Here is an 11,878-nt window from a genome sequence, read left to right as displayed (position 1 = left end):
AAGGAATAACACTTGTTTTTACTGGTCTTCCAATTATCCCAACAGTACGCGAACGCAGCAGAGTTTCTACGGCAGAGCGGAAGGGACTAACGCTGTAAGTTTCTCTTTCCGCGAAGTGATAGTATAAACACTGAGTTTCAGTCGCTGTGCTTTCAGTTTCGTTTTCAGGAAACCCAAGTTTTATGAGTATGTTCTAGTTTGTTTCTTGGTGGGATACGACTTGTTCAATGGAGCAGAATCCAGTTTAGACGAACCACGGGTACGCTTTATGTGTAACCGACCAGTTTCTCAATGGCGGTGGTGGTCCGGAGCGGGCAAGGCTGGGTTTTGGATGCACGTTCACTCATTGATCAGGGCTATTCACGGTGCATCCAATGGAGAAATGGTGAAAAGTCACATGTCAAGTGTTGTTTCAAACGGCAGTGTTTTCAGATTTCAAAAAGCTATTATGGTGTTAATGTCGGTGCTGCGGTGGATGGAGGAAACACGGAAATGTTGCAGAATATAAACAAACCATCAAAGGTAAATCCTGCCCCAGAGGCTGTTGCCAGGCGCTCACAATAATTAATTACATCACTGTTACAAAGTAAGCACTTATACTCAAGTACAGTTTTGCGGTACTTGAGCTATACAATCAATTACTTGATGAACATAAATGTAATGGAAACTATTTTGATAACTGATTGTTTTCTATTTCAGTAAACTAATTTTTTTTAGTTTTTGTTTCCATGTTTTGTGATGTGATTGTGATGATGCCTGACATCAACTGATGTTATGTTATATATGAACTCACTGAAGAACTAGTGGTAGCAACACTGATTGCATTTGTCCCTTTTCACTGACATTTGAACCTGTCATAGTGGGCGAAGTACATGCACTCTGTTCTATTCAAGCATCCCAGTGAGCCAGCATGAACAACGGCAGAGCTCTGAAACTAAAACAGCTAAATGAAATTCAGCCATCGTTAATTTCATCATTGAAACCTGTGTCTCACATGAATAATCCAAATTGATTGAATACACCTGATTTCTGTCATACTATAACAGATATTATATTGGAAATCAGTTCTCTTACTGATTCAAAGAACAGTGACACACATGTTAAGGTTAAACCAGGTCAGGAAATAGACAAAAGCCTCAGTCAAACAAGTCGGCATAATGATATGTAAATAGTGCTGTAGCATTCAGATGATTTGCATACTGCAGTACTGTTGCAAGTTATTTACCCTCAAGTACGGCCCAATGTGCTTGACTTTATTGCTCCTTTCTTGTGTTTACCATTCATCAGTATATATAATAACATAAAATAACAATTTGAATTTCAGAAAAGAAAACGAAAACACAGTGAACTCAACCAGGGGGAGATTGATTCACAGGTCTTCCATGACAAGGTAGGTAGGTAGGTAGGCTGCAAGTAAAAGTCTGTGTGTTTTAGGGGAGGACAGTTTGCATATGACAAACACAGAGCTAATATTTACTACTTTATCCACACCTCAGAGTGTAAGAGAGAGAGAGAATAAAGATCTATATGTTTAATTCTGGTGATCTTCTTTTGTGACACATATTTCCATTTACTGAATGAAGCCTTTAACTCTATATCTTGAGTACTTTATTTTGTCTGTTCCTTTCCTTGAGGGCAGTCACAGCCAGGATGACCCAAAAAAGTCTTTAAGTGGGTCTTGTGTCCTGCTGTTAATGCTGTTATCATGTCACAACATCTCCCTCTCTGGGTTTGAGAAGGGTTAAACTTTGTCTGGCCAATGTCTGACATATTTATTGAAGGACGAGGGAGGGCAAGTTGAGAGTTCCTGAAGAGGTTTATTTAAACCCACTGTGTTATATCTTAGTGAAATTCAACACAGGGGCAATTCACTACATATCTCCCATTCAGGTGACATAAGAGCTGCTCTGTGTCTCTCTGTGGATAATGATGCATCAAATGTATTTTTAGTTATATATTCTTAAATAATCTTAATCCAGAGACTATACTTGTGAAATTAATGTCATCATATTTTCAGTTCATCACACCACCCAGACTTAATAATCTCTGTAATGTGTGCTGATGCAGATCAGGTCTGTCATCCTGGAGGGAACCGAGTCCTTGGTGGATTCTGCTCGATCCCAGGGATATCTGACTGGGGCGACAGATGCGGTGACAGAGCCTCTTCCTCTCCAGGAGTGCAGCCTTGCCGCTCTCTGTGAAATGGCTAAAGAGCTTCCTCTAGTGGACGATGAGGAGCAGGAGGAGCGTGTTCAGCCACTTGTTGCTGAGGATGGCTGCACATCACATGTGGACTTGTTCTCTCGGGTGACAGAGAACAGGGCGGACTGGGCCACAGTGGTTACACTGATGGGAGAGGAATATGTGATCCCACCACACACAGCCTTCCTGCTGTCTGATTTCACACAGATACAGCCACTAGCCCACTGTGAGTATGTGTGGAACAAAGTGAAAAAAAAGCAATATTTTTGGCTTGAAAAGTAACAAAATGCCTTCCAGCTGTTGTCACTGCATACTTGTGGTAACTTAATTTGATTGAAGACAAAAGCTGTAAAAAAGAAAGATCACTGGGCACAGACATGGCCCTGAATTTAATGCTGTAAATAATTCTAGTGTGACTCAGTCTGTTTCTTTGAATTCTCATCATCTCAAGGGAGAGTATAAGAGTTGTTTCCCAGCCTGATGCTGTTTTCTAAAGCTGTTTGTTTCTTGCACAGATGGAATAAAGTTTGACTTAATAGTTATGGATCCACCGTGGGAAAACAAGTCTGTGAAAAGGAGTCGCAGGTAATTTGGCATTTAGGCATTTCAGTAGATGTAAAGCAGAAATGAGTTTAAGACTTTATTGATCTCCAGGGATCGGGGTTAAAATAGCACAAGAAACAGACCAAAAAGGATGGATGAGGAAACAGATGAAGGAACTATTTAAATCCATGCTTAAGCACAGTTGTGCAGGGATCTAAACGCTAATTGCCAGCATCAACAGGCTAGCACTTCCTCAACATCAGTGCTAACATGTTGATGTTTAACAGGTATTTTTACCATGTTGTCATCAGTTTTGTAGATAGTTGGTCATGAAACAAAGCAGTGGACAAATTAAAGTTTTAAGAACAACTAATTTCACTTGAATGAATACTGAGGGGAACATGAATGTGTGTACCAAATTTCATTGCAATCCATCCAACTGTTTAAATATTTCACTCAAATTCACAAATATCAACCACTGGAGAAAAAGTCACAATGATACATCTAAGAACCAGGAATATCTTTGTACTGATTCTATTTTTATGTCTTTATTTTTTCTGGATATAGATATAGCTCTTTGCCCTCATCGCAACTGAAAAGGCTCCCTATACCTCTACTGGCATCTACAAACTGTTTAGTGGTCACATGGGTCACAAACCGGCCCAGCCACTTGCGCTTCGTCCGCGATGAGCTGTATCCTCACTGGGGGATAGAGGTCCTGGCCGAATGGTTCTGGGTCAAGGTACAGAAACTTTGAAAAGATAAAGCTCTCAGATCTGACCTATAGGCGTGATTCTGGGTGTTTTATAAGGGGCTGGTGTTTTTCCTCAGGTGACCACATCTGGACAGTTTGTGTTTCCACTGGATTCACCACACAAGAAGCCGTATGAAGTGCTGGTTCTGGGTCGATATCGTTCCTCGGCAGATACCACCACAAGGTATGAAATCCTTGACTTCTGTGTGTCAGTTTGAGTCGTTCTGTAACTCTGTTTAGTCTCAGACTTGTTTGACTACTCTCAGCTCCTCAGAGGCATCAGAGGTTCCTGTAGAGGATGGCCGTTTGATTGTCAGCGTCCCATCAGCTCTCCACTCCCAGAAGCCCTCACTGTCAGGTAAATATCCTTGAGTGCATCTACAAGTTCAGTACTGTGTTTTACTGTGCCACCAGAGGGCAATGCTGCAACATCAGTGAGTGTTATCTTGCTACACAATCTCCGTGACAAACTCTAAATCCTACTACAGCTTGCTATCACAGATGCAGACACAATGGTTTTAAGCCTGAGTCAGTTCCTCAGGTTTGCATGGCCCAATGTAAATATCACACCTTTTGAACATATAACTTGATTTTCCACTGTAGAAAGTTGACATTTTCTTTAGAGAATGATGGCCATGTTGGAGGAGAGAGCACTGCTCCAACACAAAATACAGGGTCTCTGTTGTTTCCATAATAACTATAGGACCTGAATCCTCAGTCCATGACAGGTTGGATTAGTCAGAGCTTGAACTTCTGCTGCTCAGATTTATCAAATGTATCCTGTTTGCACTGATTGTGGTGGTGTGATGAGACTTGACTCCAACATGGACCCTGCTACTTGGAATCAATGTAAGACCTTGACAATGAATATGCAGGGACTATGAATAAGAGAGGCTTGACGTCATATCCCTCCCTCTCAGGGGAACGCGATTTATTGTGCAGTATGGAGAGCAAAACACGGCCAGCTTTGCCAGTGCCCTTTCAGAAGCACAGAAAAGCCTCCACCTCATGGAAGTGGCTGGATATTGTTAAAATACATTGATTTAAATCATAAAAATGCTATTGTGGAGCTTGTGATACCATAGAGATTAAGTAGATTAGTATACAGATTCTGTTCAGTCTCCATGTGTGATTCCTCGTCCATTGCAGAGCCTCTCAGCAGGTTTGTTTATTCCAGTCACTTTATTTGTTGCTGTGGAGTTTTTATTATAGCTTGAAATGCACACACTATTTTTATTCAGCTGGCTGCACAAGATGCAGAGACTCAGTTGCACTAATAATTAAAGTGATAGAAAATGTCTTTATTTGTGGCACTTATTGTATTTAAAATAAAGATGCACTACTAAATGGGCAGAATGAGTGCATCTATAACTGTGTTTCAACTCCAGTTACTGTGCCTCTTTTGTTATTCTGCAAGAGGTGAGAAAGCTCTGTTGGCAGTGGGTGTGGCTCAAATCTGTGAGTGTAATAGTTGTAAATTGCAGTGTGGCATGAAATATTTGAAGTGTTTAACCCAAGTCTAGCAGAGACACCAATAAAAACAGACTGGTTTATTTAATTATTTTTATACTGGTTTATTTAACTATTAAAGGTGATAATTTAACACTTAGGGGCTTGAAGGATGATTTTCTTTTCCTTTTGTTCACCCCTGCAATAGATTATGCAACTGCTAGAAATTTCAGAAATTTCCTTCAAAGTCCCTGCACCTTTAGCATTAAGCAACCTGAACTTTCTTCCTTTCATTGCCAGCCATCATCCTTGTAACTTGGCTGTACTTTGAGTCCATGTTGAGCATGTCAGGTCAGCTCGAGCCAGCGGGCAGCCTCAACGGTGTGAAGCCACAACCCTCGGGCCCACAGTGTTGAGAAACCCTGACCCACTTCTGTTCCCCTCTCAGATGGGGCTACTGTTAGTGACATTCATGGTTGCCATGGAGAGATAAGGGACACCATTACTCCACTACAGATACAACACATCCTCGCCAGATGGTCAAGCTGCAAAAAAAGCGTCTCTGAATGACAAGACGTGTGGTTTTCATTAATTAAGGCCCCCCTGCAACTTTAGAAATTGTGAAAAATGAAGTTCCTTCCCATCTTGGTATTTTGATTAGTTGTTAAGTGGCTATTCCTAATATTCATCTCAGGAAGAGGCACACTGCCAGTGGTGTGGGTTGCATTATTGTTGAGTGGGAAATGGATCTGTGACTGTGATCTCTACACCAGTATGTTTCACTGGCAGCTCCAACATTAAGCCTTCTTTGTCAGCTATCCCTTTTTTCACTTGATGAGTTACAATTTTTTAAATGTAAAAACACAGTCAAACACTATCCAATTGTCAGCAATTCATGGCGGTCATTCCAAAGTTTTAATACCCTGATGCCAATGGTCTGATTGCATTTTGTGCTCTACCTGTGTGAGACTGTGACACTGTTATATGTCAAATGGGTGTAAGGAGCAGCAGTGCCACTAGGGGCTGCTTGTAGAGCATTTGGATTCTCAACACTGATCTACATTTTGGGAGCCTCTTAGGAATATGTAATTGAAGTGATCCCCTCTGTGCTGTAAACTTGATTAGTGAAATAATTTTAAATAATTCTGAAATAGCTAAGCAGAGTAAGGACGTCAAAATCAGGTTAGATTATGAACTTCCATCTTTTCATTTTTTTTATAGAAATAACCCAAGTTCCTTTGGCCACATGGGGACAGCAGAACAAGCTTTAAATACAACACGGAAGTATTATTAGCATATATATTTGAATATATATTGAATAGAGCAGCTTTAAAGAGCAGCTATACCCAAGCTGATACTCCAGCACTACATATTCAACACTACATCCCACTGTCGATCGTAGACTTGAATCTTTGAACACTTAGGGCAGCACGGTGCAGCAGTGCTTTTCATTCATGATTCAAGCTTTAGTTTCATTTACTGCAAGCTGGAGATGAGAATGACATTTGACTTGAAAGATTACTCTCACAGTGCTACAGGATAGAGATTAATTCACAACTTATAGTTTTGTTGAAAGAATAAAAATAAGATAAATCACGTTCACAATAATACCATGTTGAAAGACAACAAGGTTTATCAGCTGGAAGGATGGCACTTAAAATATGTATATTAAAGTCTGTGGCATTTTTCAGCCATGGTAATAATGATTAATGCCATGGTTAAGTTGTAGATGTTTTACTGAAAATTGATATAGAGATGTACAAATTGGATGAGCAGTGTATCAAGGGGAAGTGCAGGTCAAATCATGAAATTAGTCATTGTACAGAAATTGAACAAACTGAGCAGATCTGGACAGCATAATTAGTTTTCAGTGGCTTGGTCAATCCTGGATTAACTTTGGAGAGAACATGAGCAGTTTGCAGGGAACAATATCTAAGTCTGAATATGTTACTTATCTAGAGAGCAGTTAACACCTACCTTTGCCTCAGGCCTTTCTTGGCAGAAGTTTCATACGTTGTCCCATTTCAGAGTTAAGAGGATAATTAGACCTTTTATTCTCTGTTCAACTTTGAGAGCTGAGTCACTGGTGGGGGCTTGAATTAGCCGGAGAGCTGCATGTTTGGCCTTTCCCTCTCTGTGACTCTGACATGCACAGGGAGAGAAATCGGGAGGCAGGACACCACGTTGTGCAGGTTGGATCGGTTTGGGGATCAGGCTTTTGAGCTCATTAACTCCCTGAGTGTTGGCTGAGTCGAGTGTCAGGGTGGTTTGAGCGTGCACAAGAGCAGACAGAGTAGCACAGGGGCAGAGGAAGTGAAACGTATCTGTCAGGTGTGCTGCTGCTGGAATATCATCACTTATAGGCTCAAGGTCACTCCCAGCCCACATAGAAAAACCTGTGCTGTGGTAGTGATGGAGCTGGGCAGTTGCCAGTGCAGTTCTTTGCCTATTACAGAGTAACAAGCAAAGTGCTCCCACAAGAAATGGATACAGTGCAGTCATTTTACAACCCAATTTTCAATTTATTAAAATTTCCAACTTAATTTATTATCTCTCTTGGCCCTCTTTGCCCACACAAATTGGTGTAGTTGTGTTGCATTTCTGACAGTGCAGCAGCTCACAGTGGTCAATACATGTCCTTTCAAATTGAACTTTAGGTCCAATAGCTTATTTGTGTCAGGTGCTATAGTGAGTTAATCCATCTATGATCATTCCATTCTCACATTTCTTCCTTTCCATAGAGGTGTTGAAGCCGTATGTAGGAGCTGAAGCCTCGTGTTTGGAGCTGTTTGCTCGAAGTCTGCAACAAGGATGGACTAGTTGGGGCAATGAAGTGCTCAAATTTCAGCACTCGAGCTATTTCACTTTTACACCTACAGATGATCCAGCAGACGTTTCTAAAGATGAAGTCTGTGCAGACAAACCCTTAGTCACTCCAGCATTCAACAACTCATTTGAAGGATCCTCTCCTCCTCATCACTGAGCCACCACTGAGGACTAATGACCCATCTTTAACACTTGTCACATTAGTATTTCACTTTGTTTTTAATAAAGATTCATCGCCAAAATATTTCAATACCATTTCCTTTTGATCTTTACTTTTCATGCATGTGGGACCTTTGATTTCTTTTTGGGTCTGGGTACATTTTTTAAGGTAGTGAATCACAGCACTGATGATGCAGTTAGAGAGATGAAAGTGCATTTTAGTGCAGCTGTGTTTTGAACCTCACTTCCCACATTGCAATCAGATAAACAGCAGAAGGTTTTTTTTATATTTGCCTTTTGAGAACTCTTTGGCACAATATGTGTCTTAAGGATGATCAAAGTATTTCTATTTTTACTCATTTTAGGCTTTCAACTGAATTTCAAATGTTTCCCCAATGAAATGAAAGTTTCATACTGAATGATTTGCTTGTAAATGTTCTTTAACACAAATTTTGTTCAAAGCTTTTTCACCTGAACAACACACTCTGCACTTTCAAGGACTCCCAGTTCCATCCTCAGATAATTTGTCTTTGAATTTTCTTTGTTTCCACTGAAAGACACACTCTTAACCGACTGTCAGCATCGCCCATAGCCTTCTCCTACTAGGTGGGGCCTCTCTAATGAGTCTGTGGTGTCCAGAGGAAGCAGAGGTGGTGTGGTGGTGTTGTGGGGATGAGCAGGGCTGTCTTTGAGACAGATGAGGATGAGTTACAGCCATTGCAGCATGGTACACATCACAGCTAATGAAGCCAGAGTGTGACTCCAGCAGGATCATTTACACATTACCTCGTCATGCTCTCTGTCTCTCTCACCCAACACACCAGGCCTATACATCTATTTCTCCTTATCTGGCCTGATGTAAGTTAACAATGAGAAGCAGAGAGGTACTTTGTTGAGGAATGTTTCAGTGTGACATTCAAGGAGAAATTTCTTAAACTTGCTAAAATTAAATTATAAACAACAGTGATTTTAGGCTAGCTAACTACTCTAATGTCAAAATTATATTAGTGCAACATGAAAAAGTTCATTTTAATGGATTTTGAGAGATAATTATGATAATGCATTTTAGCTAGCACAACACAATTAGCACTGAGCTGTGGGTTACAACTTGAGTGCTTTTTCCCCCTGTATTTGTTTTCATTTTGGGAATTTTGCACCATTATAAGTTTGCAGAATTAGCTATTATCAGCTCCTAATTGTAATGTGCCCATGGATGTACAGAAAACTGAATCTGAATTACTCTGATACTGAAGAAAACTTAAAAACATGGTGATTCTAAGGCAAGTTCTGATGTTCTGATGTGAGTCTGTGTCGTTACACACACTGTGCCTTACACAATTCATCTTTCATTTGGTTTCATTGCCATTGGCTTTTCATTGATGTCTTCCAGTATTCTGCTGTTTCAGATCTAATTAATCATTCATAAAGCTGATTGGTTAAAAGTCACAAGCTTCACCTGCAGAGTTCAGTGACTTTGAATGTGTTTTTATGTAATTATTGTTTCTCTCACTTATTTCTGACATTGACTGTGTGTTGTTTTGAGGTCTGGGCAGTGGCTGCAAGGCTGCTTTCCTCCTCTATGTATATGTCTGCATTAGTGTGATAGTCATTTAGGTACACAAAGGTAGAATGAAATAACTCCAAAAGCTCCTGAATCCAACCTGATCATGCCATCACTGTCTCTAACATCTATTTTCTTTTTACCATGTTCACCTGCACTTGCTTTTATTTGCTCAGTAGTCATCATGACTACACAAATCTTTTCTAAAGCCCACAGTGCACTGCAGAGTGATCTCATCACAGTCATCAAGACCTTTTCTCCAGACGCTGGCAAAACGAGAGTGCCCTGTCAAACCCAAGATGAAGCACTACAGAGAAGACCGAGTCATCCCTTCTTTATCCCTCTCCTATGGTAAAGTGAGGTTGCATGAGTTGTCTTTTTGTTTTTAACTGTAGCTGTCCTTTGTCAGTTTTTCACCAGGAGTGGAACAGCTTCACCTCACATAGTCAATCAGCCAGTTACTGATTATTGCTGGCTTTGTGGGGAGCAGATTCTGGAAATGGAGGACTAAGAGCATTCATACATCTGGTTTCCCTCCAATCTTTCACAGTTTCACTCAAAGAGCCGTATGATTTCTCTCAACCTCAAACAGAAACCACTAAGAACATTATCGGGGAAGCCCACAGGTCATCACTCTTAAAGACTGGTGGCCTGTATCGACACAACCAATGAAATCAATTAACATAATCAACACTTACGTGGGCAAAGAAGTGCAGAGTTCACATCTAGGGAACAGGTTGCTAGGACAGCAAGCTTTAGAAAAACAATCTAATATTGTTGTTTGTGCAATATCTCTGTCTTTAGTGACCCTTAACTAACACCTTTTCCCATAAACCCTAGATCATCGTTGTCATTTGTTATCATACAAACTGTTGTAGACCTGTTCTCCTCTTTCAATTCTAGGTTTGCTAATCATGTTTTTCACTCTGGTTTCCAAAACAATCAGTTGTGTAACAGAGATGTGACTTGAGTGAAATTTCTCTTAACTCCACAGACAACTTCTCAAAATCCCTGACTTGGCCTGTCTGGAATAAGCCTTTTTAGGAACGATTTTCTGATATTCTATAGATTTAATGTGGCGTTACCATGAAGAGAATTGGGCCTGAGCTGAGACACCTGGGTGATGTCTTGATAAAGCTCCTCCTACAACAACAGAAGACATTATCCAACTGTTTTGACAGGCCGAAGCTACTCCTCATAACTAATAAATCCACTCTGACATGTGAAATTGGTGGAGTACCCCTTTAAACTCAATGACTAGTCCTCATTTTGCAGGGGGGCAGTAAGTAAGATTTCAGTGAGAAAAAGAATGTGTCATGTCTTCAGAAGTTGCTTTGACACTCTTTGATCAGATCAGACACTTTCCTAGTTGTACTTAAGTGTGGTAATGAATGATTGTCATGCAGTTGCTCCACTGTGTCACAAGAGACTATCCAATATTGCCAATGGTAAACTGCCAGACATATTTCCCATGTAACTCTGGGTATAAGAGAGTTGGAGAAAATGTTGCTGTAAATAGTCCAGACGCTTTGTCAACAACTCCACTCACATTGGGGAAAAACAAAGCCTTTGGTTCAGAGACAGCCGTGCAGCAAACTGGCAGCCATCGCAGTTCGATCTCCCACAGGATGCTACAGGGGGGTTGAGAGAGATAACTATTTCCTAAGATGAGCTGCATCTCCTCATCTGTCTCAGTCCCAAAGCCCTGTCCTCTGCACTGTCTTCTCCACAGACACACAAACACGCAGCTCAAACTAATAAAAAGTAGAAACTACAATGAATGAGCAGCAACACTTAGTAGTTTCATCAGTCAGCATCATCTGAGAGAATGTGAAATTTGAGGTTGAGTGTGCCGACATAGAAACAATTCCCAGGGTATAAATTTATTAACACAAACTCTCATGTTTATGGTAGCAACTCTAGTATGCTGTTAAAATCTTAGAGAAAAGTTAAAGCTATTAAAGAACAGAAAAAATCTGATCTTCAGAATTTCTAATTGTTATTTCGTTTATCACGGACACTCACTTCATGTTCTTTGACTCAGACTTCTTTATTCATGAGAAGAAATCCTAATATTATTTAATATTAGGGATTTTTTAACACACAGTTCCTTATATAGGAAGTGTGGTGAGCTTTGATTTTCTTTCTGATACACATTCAAATGATAATTTCATCTCCGCAAAGGATTCATTTACCTCTAAATTTGAGATGAGAGGAATCAAAGCAAACGCTCTGCTGAATACCTTAAATGTATTTATGAAGATGAAGACACTGGTAATATAATCTGATTTAATGTAGTGCCATGTACTTTATGAAATGATTCAAAGCCACCCAAGGGACAAGATATATCTGGCTGTCATTAAATATACAAACAAAGAGAGGAG

At 40.3% G+C, this 11,878-nt stretch overlaps 1 protein-coding gene across 3 annotated transcripts; it reads left to right on the top strand.

Annotated features, from left to right (window-relative positions):
* The first annotated feature begins 73 nt into the window (after positions 1 to 73).
* mettl4 (methyltransferase 4, N6-adenosine) lies at positions 74 to 10,504 on the top strand. 3 transcript variants are annotated; one of them, XM_018693659.2, is made up of 9 exons: positions 74 to 522; positions 1,325 to 1,390; positions 2,068 to 2,428; positions 2,718 to 2,787; positions 3,313 to 3,487; positions 3,577 to 3,683; positions 3,766 to 3,857; positions 9,704 to 9,845; positions 10,489 to 10,504. In XM_018693659.2, coding segments are annotated over exons 1-9 (1,245 nt in total). In that variant the 5' UTR covers positions 74 to 291; the 3' UTR covers positions 10,490 to 10,504. The 3 variants fall into 3 exon arrangements, with proteins under 3 accessions (XP_018549175.1, XP_018549174.1, XP_018549173.1); XM_018693658.2 differs by lacking the exon at positions 10,489 to 10,504 and having other exon boundaries at positions 9,704 to 9,917; XM_018693657.2 differs by lacking the exons at positions 9,704 to 9,845; positions 10,489 to 10,504 and adding an exon at positions 7,690 to 8,024 and having other exon boundaries at positions 78 to 522.
* Positions 10,505 to 11,878: the final 1,374 nt, after the last annotated feature.

This window comes from Lates calcarifer, linkage group LG24 (genome assembly GCF_001640805.2).
Source record: "Lates calcarifer isolate ASB-BC8 linkage group LG24, TLL_Latcal_v3, whole genome shotgun sequence".
Classification (NCBI taxonomy): domain Eukaryota; kingdom Metazoa; phylum Chordata; class Actinopteri; family Centropomidae; genus Lates; species Lates calcarifer.
The sequence above is the reverse complement of the archived record's forward strand: the minus strand, read 5'-3'. Positions and strand labels throughout refer to the sequence as shown.

Coding starts and splice junctions, on each gene's coding strand:
- mettl4 (XM_018693657.2), top strand. CDS start 292: ATGGCGGTGGTGGTCCGGAGCGGGCAAGGCTGGGTTTTGGATGCACGT. Junction 2,429..2,717: donor GATACAGCCACTAGCCCACT/GTGAGTATGTGT, acceptor TTTCTTGCACAG/ATGGAATAAAGTTTGACTTA. Junction 3,488..3,576: donor CCGAATGGTTCTGGGTCAAG/GTACAGAAACTT, acceptor GTTTTTCCTCAG/GTGACCACATCTGGACAGTT.